Source organism: Aquarana catesbeiana, linkage group LG09, assembly GCF_042186555.1.
Source record: "Aquarana catesbeiana isolate 2022-GZ linkage group LG09, ASM4218655v1, whole genome shotgun sequence".
Classification (NCBI taxonomy): Eukaryota; Metazoa; Chordata; class Amphibia; order Anura; family Ranidae; genus Aquarana; species Aquarana catesbeiana.
The window spans coordinates 190,436,231-190,452,724 of record NC_133332.1 but is presented as its reverse complement, the minus strand read 5'-3'; the positions used below and the strand labels follow the sequence as shown (position 1 = coordinate 190,452,724).

The 16,494-nt window shown below is 42.5% G+C and overlaps 1 protein-coding gene across 3 annotated transcripts in view; it reads right to left on the bottom strand.

The window, feature by feature from the left end:
* Positions 1 to 16,494, bottom strand: part of ATP1B4 (ATPase Na+/K+ transporting family member beta 4) — a 162,755-nt gene that overhangs the window by 14,651 nt on the left and 131,610 nt on the right. For all 3 annotated transcript variants that reach the window (XM_073599446.1, XM_073599447.1, XM_073599445.1), the window contains exon 5: positions 3,867 to 3,971. In XM_073599446.1, coding sequence (XP_073455547.1) covers positions 3,867 to 3,971 — 105 coding nt within the window. The remainder of the gene's footprint in view (positions 1 to 3,866; positions 3,972 to 16,494) is intronic.

The window sequence follows — 16,494 nt, the reverse complement described above, 5'->3', positions numbered from 1 at the left end:
TTCATTTCATTTGACTTAATTTATTGTAACCTAATTAATGTAATAAAATGCTGATTGCCGAAGTTAATGCTCCTATTAAGCTATATGCCCTAATTGATTGATAAACAAATACATTAATTAATCAATTAATATATACCTTGTTTTTATTTATTTACCTAGCTATTTATTTTAGAGCTTGGTTAATTAAACCAATATGATCTAAATTAATTTGATTTAGTATAATCTAATATAATTTAATGTAATTTAATTTAATCTAATGTAGATCCTATAGTGATACAAAATATCTTATCTATAATTATCTATGTGTGCTAGCTCTATTTGTAGTTTCAGCCTTAGATTTAAATTTCACATTTTATAATTTGATGTAACTAGATTTTTGGCAGGTTACCAGATCTTGAATTAAGGCCTCTCAATTAAGGCCTCTCAATTGTTTCTTACTCTTCTTCTTCCTACTTTCCTTTTCCTCTTTTTGATATTTTCTTTTGTGATGATGCACTGCTCCAAGAACTGACCTCCCTGTGTCTCTCGGATGTTTTGTCTAGTTACGGTATGTACACAAGCAAGTTTGGTATACATTTGGATAACATCATATATGTTTTCCTCTTCTTTTTTTCTCTCTTGTGTAAATATACTTTTCTCTTTTTGAAAGTACTATGCTTAACGCTATTTCTCAATCATGTATAAAATGTTAGAATGTGCTATATTTACTGTTCAGATAATGGTTTCTGACAATGTATAACAAATAATTATGACCACATATATCAAGTACATGAACCTAATGTGAATTCTAATGTACCCACCAGTACTAATAGGATCCCTGAAGAAGCTATTTGTGAAACGTGTAGCAATCAATTGGCGCTGATATTGTCATTCTGTATGATTGGCCTTCAGCCAGAAGGGATCTTCTTGGAACTGTTCATACTATCACATGGGCCATCCATGCGGTTTCTCTTGTTCAGCCTCTGTATTCACACATTTGAGACAGTGTAGCATTTATGTACTTCTTTTATTATGTTTTATGTGATATAATACATTTTTAGATTTTTTCCATAATGCGAAGACCCCTTTTTTTTTTCCTATTTGGGATTATAGTGGCAGCCTCAAAAGTCAATTTTCTCTTCTTTCTTTTTGTTTTTTTTTCCACACAATATTGGATGTGGTACCACGCTTTGTAGAATTTGTCTCAAACTTTTTCAGAAATTTAGCCAATGCTACCTTAGTAATCTGGTACTAAAATGAGTCTGCATGTAAAGCCAACTCCGCAAGCCCAAAACCTATAGTGCTCTGTAATTATGTAAATTGAATCCTCAAACACAAAGTTAGCACTTTGGCCTATGCTGTCTCACATCCCGTAACTCACTACTGGAAATGAGAAGCATGAAGAGAAGGGCCAAACCCACAGTTCACAGCTAAAGTTGGCATTTGCATCATGAAGCTCCCTAAGTATCAAAGCTCTTTGCATGTGCTGTAAAAAAGCTGACTTAAAACATGAACATGTAGCAACATGAAAGGTTCCAGTTTAATAAGGTAATGTTGACTATAAGTTTACTTGAATACAAATACATCAGAAACCTGGGCAAGTTAATCCAAACATATGATAAAAAATGCATAAGTCAAGGTTAGGTCAGTAAAAACTGCATGTAAAAAATAATTAGATCCAAACATATAGACGGCTGAAGATACATGCAAATCTTAAAATTTCCTATAAAAAAAGCTTAGGTAGGCCATGCCCTCTCCCATCTCTTTTTTTTTTTAGTTTTGGGTAGAATGGACAAAGATTAGAACACCTGTTTTTTGTTTTTGTTTTTTGCTGTCTGTGCCCCCATTAGGGAGATTCACTCTCTCTATTTGTCCTGTTTAACGTTATCATACCATTATTGAAACTGATAGTAAAAGAGAGGAAATCTTCCAATGGGGACACTAGTTCTGGTGACCCACCAGGATTTTCTCACTTTGGAGGGATTTCCTCTCACTTCCTGTTCTGTCTATGGGACAGGAAGTGAAAGGAAATCTCCCCAGTTGGCCACAGTTTTTTTGCCATCTGATGGGGGTTATAACCCTCCTTTACTCAATCCAAAATTTAAAAAAAACCTTTTGCCTTTAGTTACACTTTGACTTTCTGCTTTATGTACTTCTCAGGCAGCCTCTGATTATGTATTTATTTATGCATTTGCCTTTGTTAAGATAAGTTTGTTTTAACTATTTCCCCCAATTGGATGTACCTTTAGCAGCAGTCATGACCCTGGTATCTTTGTTTATAGTGCTGGCAATACTCTGTAATGTAAAGTGATCCGATTTGCTATGCTGCTGCTGGACCTGTTTTTGCATGTGATTGAATCTGGTCCCCCAGGCCACCTTCCCGGGCTCTCCTGTTCTATTAGGTAGCCTGGGACTGAAACAAGTGGCTGTGATGGCAAACCATAGAGATGAATGCAAAAATTCCCTTCTCTGATCATCTCTATGGTCTATGAAAGCAGTAGTGACATGGATTTTGTCACTTTCAGTTTCTGTTTGTTGAAGAGCATCTGATCAAACCGATCTTGGTTTAATCAGATGCTTTTGAGGGCAGAGGAGAGATCTGGAGTCTAATAGACCCCAGATGTCTCAGTAAAGAGCACCTGTCACTGCCCCAGTTATCACAAAGGATGTTGTTCATCCCTTGTGATAGCAAGAAAGTTGATAAAAAATTAAAGAGACAGTGTAAAAATAAATTTAAATAAAATAAATAATAATAAAAAAAGTTTTAAAGCACCCCTGTCCCTCCCCCATGCTCACATGCAAATGTGAACTTGTACATCAGTCCTGCGCACATATGTAAACGGCGATCACACCACACATTGGTGGTGTCGCTGCGAACGTCAGAGTGAGTGCAATCATTTTAGTACCACATTGCTGTGTAACTGTAAACTGGCTTTTAAAGTACCGTAGTTTGTCAGCCTTCCACGGGCGTGCACAATTTTAACTGATGACATGTTAGGTATCAATTTACTTTGTGTAACATCATCTTTTATATTCTACCAAACAATAGAGTAATAAATTGTGTGCATTAAATGCATTAAAGTGTTTTTTTCCCATTAATTTGCATTTGAAAAACCACTGTGCAAATATCGTGTGACATAAAAAACTGTAATGCCCCGTACACACGGTCGGACTTTGTTCGGACATTCCAACAACAAAATCCTAGGACTTTTTCCGATGGATGTTGGCTCAAACTTGTCTTGCATACACACAGTCACACAAAGTTGTCGTAAAATCCGATCGTTCTGAACGCGGTGACGTAAAGCACGTACGTCGGGACTATAAACGGGGCAGTGGCCAATAGCTTTCATCTCTTTATTTATTCTGAGCATGCCTGGCACTTTGTCCGTCGGATTTGTGTACACACGATCGGAATTTCCGACAACGGATTTTGTTGTCGGAAAATTTTATCTCCTGCTCTCCAACTTTGTGTGTCGGAAAATCCGATGGAAAATGTCCGATGGAGCCCACACACGGTCGGAATATCCGACAACACGCTCCGATCGGACATTTTCCATCGGAAAATCCGACCGTGTGTATGGGGCATAACAACCAACATTTTTTTCTCCAGGGCTTTTCCTTTCAAAATATATAATGTCTGGGAGTTCCAAGTAATTATCTAGTAAAAAAAATAAATAGAAAATGCAGATTTTTAAATACTGTATATGTGAGACATGTCCTGGGGTTTAAATGGTTATAGTGTCTGATTTTTTGTGATAAGAGCATATATACATCCAACAACTAGAGTTTTGAGTGATTGAGGTGATTGTAGCCGTAATAGTGCACTTGAGACAGAAACAATTGAGTACTGTCTGTAATACTATATGTTTGTAAAATAAAAAAAGTACCTTCGATAAACTTTTGTAGACTTTCTGAATACTCTGACCATGTATTTTTTTCTGAAGGGTTAAAGGAATAATACAAACCAGATACATGTGGTCTGATTGCTACACCTGTAAAACAAATAAAACAGATTCCTGTTACTTTTTTTTTTTGATTGTCTGCTAAATGAAACATTACCTTCATTACCTGAAAGTGCAATATTCAGTGCCTTGAAAAAGTATTCATACCCCTTGAAATTTTCCACATTTTGTCATGTTACAACTAAAAATGTAAATGTATTTTATTGGGATTTTATGTGATAGACCCACACAAAGTGGCACATAATTGTTAAGTGGAAGGAAAATGATAAATGGTTTTCACATTTTTTTTACAAATAAATATCTGAAAAGTGTGGCGTGCATTTGTATTCAGCCCCCCTGAGTCAATACTTTGTAGAACCACCTTTTGCTGCAATTACAGCTGCAAGTCTTTTTGGGTATGTCTCTACCAGCTTTGCACATCTAGGAGAGTAAAATTTTTGCCCATTCTTCCTTGCAAAATAGCTCAAGCTCTGTCAGACTGGATGGAGAGTGTCTGTGAACAGCAATCTTCAAGTCTTGCCATGGATTCTCAATTGGATTTAGGTCTGGACTTTGACTGGGCCATTCTAACACATGAATATGCTTTGATCTAAACCATTCCATTGTAGCCCTAGCTGTATATTTAGGGCCGTTGTCCTGCTGGAAGGTGAACCTCCGCCACAGTCTCAAGTCTTTTGCAGACTCTAACAGGTTTTCTTCTAAGATTGCCCTGTATTTGGCTCCATCCATCTTCCCATCAACTCTGACCAGCTTCCCTATCAATGCTGAAGAAAAGCATCCCCACAACATGATGCTGCCACCACCATGTTTCACGGTGTGGATGGTGTGTTCAGGGTGATGTGCAGTGTTAGTTTTCTGCCACACATTTTGCTTTTAGGCCACAAAGTTCAATTTTGGTCTCATCTGACCAAAGCACCTTCTTCCACATGTTGGCTGTGTCCCCCACATGGCTTCTCGCAGACTGCAAACTGAACTTCTTATTATGGCTTTCTTTCAACAATGGCTTTATTCTTGCCACTCTTCCATAAAGGCCAGATTTGTGGAATGCACAACTAATAGTTGTCCTGTGGACAGATTCTCCCACCTGAGCTGTGGATCTCTGCAGCTCCTCCAGAGTTACCATGGGCCTCTTGGCTGCTTCTCTGATTAATGCTCTCCTTTCCCAGCCTGTCAGTTTAGGTTGGACGGCCATGTACAATACTCTTTCCATTTTCGGATGATGGATTGAACAGTGCTCCGTGAGATGTTCAAAGCTTGGGATATTTTTTTATAACGTAACCCTGCTTTAAACTTCTCCACAACTTTATCCCTGACCTGCCTGGTGTGTTCCTTGGCCTTCATGATGCTGTTTGTTCACTTAGGTTCTTTAACAAACCTCTGAGGGCTTCACAGAACAGCTGTATTTATGCTGAGATTAAATTACACACAGGTGGACTCTATTTACTAATTAGGTGACTTCTGAAGGCAATTGGTTCCACTAGATTTTAGTTAGGGGTATCAGAGTAAAGCGGGCTGAATATAAATCCACGCCACACTTTTCAGATATTATTAAATATATATTATTTGTAAAAAATGTTAAAAAACATTTATAATTTTCCTTCTACTTCACAATTATGTGCCACTTTGTGTTAATCTATCACATAAAATCCCAATAAAATACTATTATGTTTTTGGTTGCAAATTTCAAGAGGTATGAATCCTTTTTCAAGGCACTGTATCTGTTACATTGACTGTTCCTAGGCTCAGTAAAATATAGTTTTACTGGCAAAGCATATCATCAGAACACGTAACTATAGTACATAGGAACTGTCTATTACATTTTCAGGGTTAAATGTTTTTTTTTTATTCATGTTCAGAATAGGTCTTCTTCCCCAAATAGACTTAAGCATCTGCATCCTAATACAAAGTTTAATTTAGTATTCACATTTTGCATTAATCCACTCAGTTACAGAATGTGCAGTGCATCTTTGAGCTATGACAGTGACATTACATGCAGTACCGGGACAGATTTGTTCAGCGCCCTGGGCAAGAATGCAGAACAGCGTCCTCTTCCCCACTCCTAGTGCATGCTGTAGAATGGGTGTACCAGCAGTCCATGGTTGGCATGAAGTGTGCACTGGACAATCGTGCCCATTTTCTTGATTTTTACAGCAGTAGCTGTCAAAGCAGACATGAAGCTACACCCTGGCCCAGTTTATGAACCAATGTTCTAGAGCTCGGGTGCAGTAAGGTCTCCCCCCCACTGCTACCCACCCCTTGTCCTGCCCCTGATTACGTGAAAATTATACTGTAGGTAATAGTACACATTTTTGTCAAAACTTTTTTTTTTAAATGAAGCTCCTTCTTTAACAAACATTTGCTTTCTGCAGATTGTATGCTACTGCACGGCCATCATTTCTTAATAGTTACTATTTTAAGAGAAAAGGACTGGCAATTTGAAGAGAATTAATATTATTTATCGTGTACAGTAAGTGTAGGCACACATTTAACCCAATTATGTATTTACTAAAAATAAAAATATAAGTCCAATTCCAGTTTGGGTCTCTCTCACCTTAAAGCACCCCCTGCTGCCATTCTTTTTTTGTATATATAACTTTTTTCTGTCTTCTTCAGTTGGGTTGTGTAATGTCATGGGCCCTCTTTTCTTGGTGGTAGGTTTACCAAGATGCCGGTGGCTGGACCTGAAGCCTATTGAAGAATCGGCTCAGGTGAGGACAGCGCTGGATCCCTGGACAAGCAAGTATTCTTAATTAAAAAGCAGCAGCTACAGTATTTGTAGCTGATGACTTTTATTTTTTTGGGGGAGACTGAAGCTCCCCTTTAGGCACATTATTGCTGTGACTTAGATGAGGATCAGATCACTTTGCATGGCAAATTACTAAAGAAAAATAGTTAAGTCCAGGCCATTTACATACTTTTTCTTGCCACTGTACACATATGCATTTCAACTACATATATAACTGTTTTCCTAAACGTACAGTATGCTTTATTTGTACATTGGTTTCAAATATGTATTTAAGTATGGGCTGAAACACATTTGTCACATTTCAAGGAACTTTCCTGAACCAAGAAGCAAAATGGTGTTGTAAGACTCCAGTAGCATCGCTATGGGTGTGCGGACTGCACCCAGGTGACACCTGCCAGAGGGGTGACACCACACCATTCATAGTTGCCAACTTTCCAGATTTTACTGGGACACTGCTGGCAAAGCAGCGAGAGAGAAGTAGGCAGGTGGGCGGTCTTCAGGAGAGCAGAGCGGTGGGCGGATGCATCATGCAGGTGTGCTGGGAGTGGTCGGGGCCCGCTGTCATGCAGGCTCCAATGAGGAATGGCGAAGTACACCCGGCTGTGCGGGGGGGATCAGGCGAGGGGGTGCCGGTGTTTGGTCAAAATAGCCGATTCATCAAGATCTCCAATCACGTCACTTCCGGTTACTGTAAAGCATCAGTTATTGGAGATTTAGACGAGTTGCTGTTTTGACACATTGGCAAGCGTGTACACTCCGGTACACAAAGAGTTTGCTGTTTTGACAGAACAGCGGCTAAGGAGGAAGAAGTTGTCGCCACCTTGGAGGCGGCCATGTTGTTGGTTAGTATCGGGCAAACTAACAATGTCCACTCATAATATCGTGTATCGGAGTGTACACGCTTGCTGGTGTTGTGTCAAAACAGCAACTCGTCTAAATCTCGAATTACTGATGCTTTACAGTAACCGGAAGTGACGTGATTGGAGATCTCAATGAATTGGCTATTTTGACAGAACATCAGCAGAAGGTGGAGGAGAAAGAAGAAGAGTTGGAGGTCAGGGTGAAGGAGCCCCCCCCCGCTCTGTGCTGCACTTGCCGCCGGAGATCTTCTGCATGCCTGGAGCACAGCAACCCCTCCTGGCACCAGATATACACTGACACTATCCAGAGGTGCCACTGCAGGACAGGTGAGATCTGGGAGGACTGGTGCCCCCCTCTTGTCCCGCTTCCCTTCCTCCTGTGGCACTACCCCCCTCCTGTAATGCTGCCCACTGTCAGGAACCATGAATCAGACTGAGACAGAAGTACAGTAAAAATCACACTATTTACTAAAATGGTAAAATGGTATAAACAGAGCAAACGTAGTAAAAACATAGCCAGAGTTCGGTAACCAGGACGGGTAGTCAGAACAAGCCAGAGAAACAGGGGTCCAGAGATCAGCGTAGTCGGGTGCAGCAAACAGGATCAGGAACCAGGAGGGAAGTCAGCCAGGCAAGTCTATCACAGGAAAACACAGCAGAGAGAGTCCGGATTAAGGCAAAGGCACAGATGATCTGATCCAGGGAGTTTATATAACCAGCAGCTCTAGCTGACGAGCAGGAAGTGAAGAACAGGTGAGTCACTGTGGAATGAAGAGTCTTTGGCAATTAACCGACAGCTGAGCACAGAGCTCTGAGAAGGAAGGGCTGAGCCCAGCCCTGACAGTACCCTTTGCTCAATGACCCCTCCCCCTCGGAGAACCACCAGGTTTGAGGGGAAAACGTCTATGGAAGGCATGGAGGAGGACAGTAGCATGTACATCTGAGAATGAAACCCAAGAGTGTTCGTCCGGACCGTACCCCTTCCAATGAACCAGGTACTGCATGCGCACACGAAAGCTACGGGAATCAATAATAGATTGTATTGCATACTCCTCATGCTTCCTAACCTGAACTGGGGGAGGACGTGGTACCAAAGTGGTGAAATGGTTTTAATAAGGAGACATGAAATACATTTGAAATCCGCATATTAGAAGGAAGGTCTAAAGCGTAAGCCACTGGGTTGATTCTACGGAGAATATGGAAAGGCCCAATAAACTGTGGTACCAGTTTTAATGAAGAAACACAGAGTCAAAGGTTGCGAGATGACAGCTAGACCCTGTCCCCAACTTGGTAGGAAGGCGCAGGTAGGCGTCTGCGGTCAGAATGGAGTCTGTACCTATCATTGGCATGTCACAAGGACTCTTGGACCTGTACCCAAGTGGAACGAAGACCACAAAGATGCTCCTCCAATGCAGGAATGCTCTGAGGAACAAAGGAGTCAGGGAACATGGATGGTTGGAAACCATAATTCTCCATGAATGGAGACTATCGGGAAGTGGTATTGACAGCAATATTGGGAGTAGGGGTGCACCGAATGGAAATTTTGGTGCCGAAACCGAAAGTGAAGGATGCACTAGGCCGAAAACCGATACCAAAAATGACAGTTTTAAAAAAATATTTATATTTTTATATACAATTGTATTATATTCGACTTTTTAATATCATCAATTTAAATTATTATGAATTTATTGTTGGCCATTATTGGCACCTTTAGTGCAAAAGGTCAAGAAAAATCCAGTCTGCAGTCTCTGACCATCTCTTGTATCATGTCCTCAGTCTCTAAACAGCTCTTGTATCATGTCTGCAATCTCCTACCTAAACTTAAACACATTGCTAATAGTATTAGGAAAATTTCCATTCGGTGCACCTCTAGCAGACATGATACAGGAGACAGTCAGAGACTGCAGACATGATACAAGAGATCAATGCAGCTTCAAAAGTGCCTGTCAGATGCAGCCTACCAGTCAGATGCAGCAGCCTACCTGCGCCCATCAGATGCAGCAGCCTGTTTGTGCCCATCAGATGCAGCAGCCTGTCTGTGCCCTTCATGCAGCCTCACCAGTGCCTGTGCCCATCAGATTCAGCAGCCTGCCTGTGCCCATCAGATGCAGCAGCCTGCCTGAGCCCATGACATGCAGCCCACCAGTGCCCATGACATGCAGCCCACCAGTGCCCATGACATGCAGCCCGTCAGGGCTGTACATTCTACCAGTGCACAAGAAATGCAGCAAGCCAGTGCCCATCATGTACAGCCTACCAGTGCCCATCATGTACAGCCTACCAGTGCCCATTATGTACAGCCTACTAGCGATGTCACGCTGTGTGTCAGAGCTGGATCTGAATATCCGTGCAGCCGCTGTAACGATGACCTCCTATGACAAACGGCACAATAATTCCTAGCATTGGATCAGTGTGCCTTCTATCACAAAAGGTGGTCTAGGAGGCAGGACATCATTACAGTGACTGCATGGCGATTCAGATCTCCGACACACAGCGTGAGATCACGCTACTAAGCACTGGGGAGGCTTCATTTCATGGCACTCGTGAGAACAGCAGGATGCAGGGGAGACTGAAAGGGGTGCACGGGGATAATACATGTGCGCACCCGGCGGGACGGCCAAGCCCCTTTTTCGGCTCCATTATCAGCACTTTTCTTTCGGCTGCCTGCCGAAAATACCATTTTTGGCCGATATGATTCGGCGGCCGAAATTTCAGTGCACCACTAATTGTGAGCATACTCCGCCCAAGGTAAGAGGTCTGACCAGTTGTTACGCAGAGGAGAAGGAAAAGCTGAATTCCCAACTGTGCACAAAAGGCTTGCCAGAACCTGAACACAAACTGGCTACCCCTGTCCAAGACAATCATCTTGGGTATCCCATGTAAGCGAAAGATGTCCCGAGCAAAAATGGAAGCCAGCTCTTTAGATGTGGGCAAATTCTTAAGTGAAATACAATGAGACATTTTCGAGAACTGGTCAACCACCATAAGGATAACTGTGTTGGCCTGAGAGTTGGGTAATTCCACAAGGAAATCCATAGACAGGTGGGTCCAAGGCCTTTCTCCATTGGGTATGGGTTGTAGGAGGCCCACTGGAAGGTGTCGTGGTGTCTTACTCTGAGCACACACAGAAGGCAGCTACTTCAGCACATAGACTAGGCCATCGGAATTGTTGGGAAATGGCCCAAAAGAGTTGATTCTTCCCTGGGTGGCCAGCAGCCTTGGGAGAATGGTAAGTCTGGAGCACGGCAGTACGGAGACTCTCAGGGACAAAGCAGCAGTTACAAGGTTTCTCAGGAGGAGAATGGATCTGAGCGGCAAGAATTTTGTCCCCCAAAGGAGAAGTGAGACTGGTGTGAACCGTAGCCAGAATACGATCAGAAGGAATCACAGGAACAGGAACAGACTCCATCTTGGAAGTGGAGGAAAACTGTTGCGACAATGCATCGGCCCTTATATTCTTAGTACCGGGCAAGAATGAGACTATGTAATTGAAATTTGACAAGTAAAGAGCCCATCGCGCCCTTCTTGGAGAGAGGCGTTTAGCCTCAGACAAGAATTTGAGATTCTTATGGTCAGTCAGAATAAGAACCGGCACAGTGGTACCTTCAAGAAGATACCTCCATTCTTTAAGGGCTAAAATGATCGCTAACAACTCTTTGTCCCAAGTCTCATAATTGCATTCTGCAGAAGATAATTTCTTGGAAAAGTAGCCACAAGGATGCATAGCGTTCTCAGAGGTAAGACGTTGAGACAGCAAGGCACCAACTCCGGTCTCGGATGCATCAACCTCAAGGATTAAAGGTACCATAGGATCAGGATGTACCAACACAGGAGCAGAAGCAAAGGCATCATTGAGACTCTCAAAGGCATTAATGGAAACTGTGGACCAATTCTGTGGGCTACCGTCCTTTCTGGTCATATCAGTCAAGGGTTTGACCAGAAGTTACGAATAAACTTCCGATGATAATTGGCAAAGCCAAGAAATTGCTGCAATGGTCGTAAACCCACGGGTTGGGGCCACTGTAGTGTTGCCGAAAGTTTCTCTGGGTCCATGGAAAAACCAGCAGTGGAAATGACATAACCCAGGAATTTAACCTGTTCACATTGAAACTCGCACTTCTCCAATTTGCAGTACGCGTTATTATCTCTCAAACTCTGCATCACATGGCAGACATCTGTGTAATGGCTCTCTAGGGACTTGGAAAATATGAGAATATCGTTGAGATAAACCACCACAAAAAAACTGCAACAAATCTCGGAGGACATCGTTGATAAATTCCTGGAAAACTGCCAGAGCGTTGCAAAGACCAAACGGCATTGCTAGGTATTCATAATGGCCTGTTCTGCTATTAAAATGCAGTTTTCCATTCAACGCCCTCCTTGATCCTCGCGAGATTGTATGCCCCTCGCAAATCAAGCTTCGTAAAAACCATTGCTCCCTTGAGGCGGTCAAATAACTCTGTAATCAAAGGAATCGGATACGCGTTCTTAATCGTGAAGCGATTGAGACGCTTATAATCAATACAAGGTCTCAGTTCACCATTCTTCTTTTTCACAAAGAAGAAACCAGCACCAGCAAGAAACGAGGATTTAAGGATGAATCCTCGAGAAAGTGCGTCTGCCACATACTCCTCCATGGCTTTGTCCTCCGAGACAGACAAAGGGTAGACCCAATCACGACGGGGTATGGCACCAGGTGGAAGGTCAATTGCGCAATCATACGACCGGTGCGGAGGCAAACTACAGGCTTGACCTTTGTCAAAGACATGGCAAAATTTGCGATACTCCTCCGGCAGGGCGGAGAGTGAAGGGGTGCACAAGACCTTAGCCACTTTCAGAAAACTCGTCTCCCTGCATTGTGGCAACCAGGAAAGAACCTCAGCACAAAGCCAATCAAAAGAGGGGTTGTGCCTCTGTAACCAAGCATAACCAATAACCACCGGAAAATGAGGTGAGGAAATGACTCGGAATTGGATTATCTCCTGGTGAAGAGCCCCTACGGCCATGGTCAATGGAACAGTCTCATGAGTCACATGGGCAGGCTGTAGAGGTCTCCCATCAGTAGCCTCAATGTCAAGTGGAGTGGCACGAAGCTGCAATGGAATCGAGTGCTTAGACACAAAGGCACCAACTATGAACAGGCCTGCAGCCCCAGAGTGGATTAGAGCCTGTATCTCGATGGACGACTCAGACCAAGAAAGGGTAACCAGAACCAGGGGTTTACCCTTCTGGATAACTGGGGACGTAACAACGCCACTTAAGGTCTGTCCCCTACAGGACCTCAGGTGCAAACGTTTCCTGGATGGGTGGGACAAGACTTCAAAAAGTGACCTGCCTCGCCACAATAAAAGCACAATCTCTCTCTCTTCCTAAAGGCCCTCTGATCCACAGAGAGACGCGTGAAGCCCAACTGCATGGGTTCTACCTCACTGGCAGACTCGGTACCAGGTGGTATGGGAGGTAAAGGAGGCAAGGGTGGGACTACAAAGCTCGGAGCCAAAATGCACAGGAGGCTTCCGCAAGCGCTCCTTAAAGGAAGGTCTCTCTCTGAGTCTGGAGTCAATAAGAATGGCAAACGTTATCAACTTCTCCAGCTCAGTGGGTATGTCTCGGGCTGCTATCTCATCTTTGATGTTATCCAAGAGACCATGAGAAAAAGCAGCCACGAGGGCCCCATTGTTCCAAGAAACCTCTGCTGCCAGAGTACGGAAGTCAATGGCGTAATCGGCAACAGTTCTCGTACCATGTTTGATGGACATCGTGCTGGAACGTCAAATACCTTTTTAAAGGAAGCCACAAACTCTGGGTAACTCAGGATGGTTTTTGCGTCTCCCATAGAGGGTTTGCCCAGGCCAAGGCTCTCTCAGAAAGCAAAGATATCACAAAGCCTACTTTGCTGGGGCAGCATTTCAAAGTATATCTCAACCTGGTTGAGAAACCCTCTGCATTGAACTGGATTGCCCCCGAATTGCTGGGGAAGTGGGACGAAACCAGATATACCCCTTATAGAGGTAATACTCGAGGCGGGTGCCTGCACAGAGACTGGAGCAGCAGCAGGGATGGCCTGCAACACAGGTTGTACTGAAGCAGCCACAGTGGGAGATTTCAGGTGAGCAGTGCGATTCAGGAGCATCTGTAACGCTAAGGCAAATTGATCCATGCGGTGATCCTGCTCATCCAATCTGAAAAAAATATTAACAACAAGTGGATTGCCTGCAACCTCTGAATTCATTGCCTTTGCCTACTGTCAGGAACCATGAATCAGACTGAGACAGAAGTGCAGTAAAAATCACACTATTTAATAAAATGGTATAAACAGAGCAAACGTAGTCAAAACATAGCCAGAGTTCGGTAACCAGGACAGGTAGTCAGAACAAGACAGAGAAACAGGGGTCCAGAGATCAGCAGAGTCGGGTGCAGCAGACAGGATCAGGAACCAGGAGGGAAGTCAGCCAGGCAAAAGTCTATCACAGGAAAACACAGCAGAGAGAGTCCAGATATGCTGACAAAGGAGAAGGCACAGACGGTCTGATCCAGGGAGTAGCAGCTCTAGCTGTCGAGCAGGAAATGAAGACCAAGTGAGTCGCTGTGGAATGAAGAGTCTTTGGCAATTAACTGACAGCTGAGCACAGAGCTCTGAGAAGGAAGGGCTGAGCCCAGCCCTAACACCCACCTCCTGTGATGCAGGAGACAAAACGATAGACCGCACCCCAAGAATAAGGAAAATTGCTTTATTGGTATAAAAACATCCAACATGAAAAACCATCCATGTTACAGCATCATGACAGCACAGAGGGGAGCATGGTTGACGAGTTTCACAAATTTCTTTGCTTAGTCATAACCCATAAGCACTAATAGTCACATGCTTTAAATAGTAATAACACAGCTGAATGACATGAAAGTGCTTAATTGGCTCTGCTCCAAACAAAAATCACAAAAAAAACAACACAAGTAAAATCAAAAAGTGAAGTGTGTGTATGTATGTGTGTGTGTATATATATATATATATATTTCCTCATAAATGTACACACAGCACCCCATATTGACAGAAAAACACAGAATTGTTGACATTTTTGCAGATTTATTAAAAAAGAAAACCTGAAATATCACATGGTCCTAAGTATTCAGACCCTTTGCTGTGACACTCATATATTTAACTCAGGTGCTGTCCATTTCTTCTGATCATCCTTGAGATGGTTCTACACCTTCATTTGAGTCCAGCTGTGTTTGATTATACTGATTGGACTTGATTAGGAAAGCCACACATCTGTCTATATAAGACCTTACAGCTCACAGTGCATGTCAGAGCAAATGAGAATCATGAGGTCAAAGGAACTGCCTGAAGAGCTCAGAGACAGAATTGTGGCAAGGCACAGATCTGGCCAAGGTTACAAAAAAATTCTGCTGCACTTAAGGTCCCTAAGAGCACAGTGGCCTCCATAATCCTTAAATGGAAGACATTTGGGATGACCAGAACCCTTCCTAGAGCTGGCCGTCCAGCCAAACTGAGCTATCAGGGGAGAAGAGCCTTGGTGAGAGAGGTAAAGAAGAACCCAAAGATCACTGTGGCTGGGCTCCAGAGATGCAATTGGGAGATGGGAGAAAGTTGTAGAAAGTCAACCATCACTGCAGCCCTCCAACTGTCGGGGCTCTATGGCAGAGTGGCCCAACGGAAGCCTCTCCTCAGTGCAAGACACATAAAAGCCCGCATGGAGTTTGCTAAAAAACACCTGAAGGACTCCAAGATGGTGAGAAATAAGATTCTCTGGTCTGATGAGACCAAGATAGAACATTTTGGCCTTAATTCTAAGCGGTATGTGTGGAGAAAACCAGGCACTGCTCATCACCTGTCCAATACAGTCCCAACAGTGAAGCATGGTGGTGGCAACATCATGCTGTAGGGGTGTTTTTCAGCTGCAGGGACAGGACGACTGGTTGCAATCGAGGGAAAGATGAATGCGCTGAAGGTTTACCTTCCAACAAGACAATGACCCTAAGCACACAACTAAAATAATGAAGGAGTGCCTTCACAACAACTCCGTGACTGTTCTTGAATGGCCCAACCAGAGCCCTGACTTAAACCCAATTGAACATCTCTGGAGAGACCTAAACATGGCTGTCCACCAACGTTTACCATCCAACCTGACAGAACTGGAGAGGATCTGCAAGGAGGAATGGCAGAGGATCCCCAAATCCAGGTGTGAAAAACTTGTTGCATCTTTCCCAAAAACACTCATGGCTGTATTAGATCAAAAGGGTTCTTCTACTTAATACTGAGCAAAGGGTCTGAATACTTGGGACCATGTGATATTTCAGTTTTTCTTTTTTAATCTGCAAAAATGTCAACAATTCTGTGTTTTTCTGTCAATATGGGGTGCTGTGTGTACATCAATGAGGAAAAAAATGAACTTATATTGCAGCCATTTGCTAAAATCATTTAACAAAGAGTGAAAAATTTAAGGGGGTCTGAATACTTTCCATCCCCACTGTATGTATATATATAGATATATATATATATATCTATATATATATAGATATATATATATATATCTATATATATCGCATGAAAAGATACATAATATATTTTATCAAAAAACAGGGGAAGAAAGATGAGGGAATGATATCTATTACAGAGGTATAAATGACACACAATAACCTGTGTATAGACAAAAACACTGATGAAAAAATTGCATGTATATATTATTCACAAAAAACAAAAATACATCTCATCGAATAGGACTATAAATGTAAATAAATGTAAATATGAATATATGTGAAACTATATATATATATATATATATATATATATATATATATATATATACAGACATGACTAGAGTAATCAAAATGCAAGAGAGAATTCATCCAAAATTATGTAAACTAATCATAATAGTGAGTCACATCCCATTCATAATTTAATCCATTAGGTATTCTACTTTGTAATTTA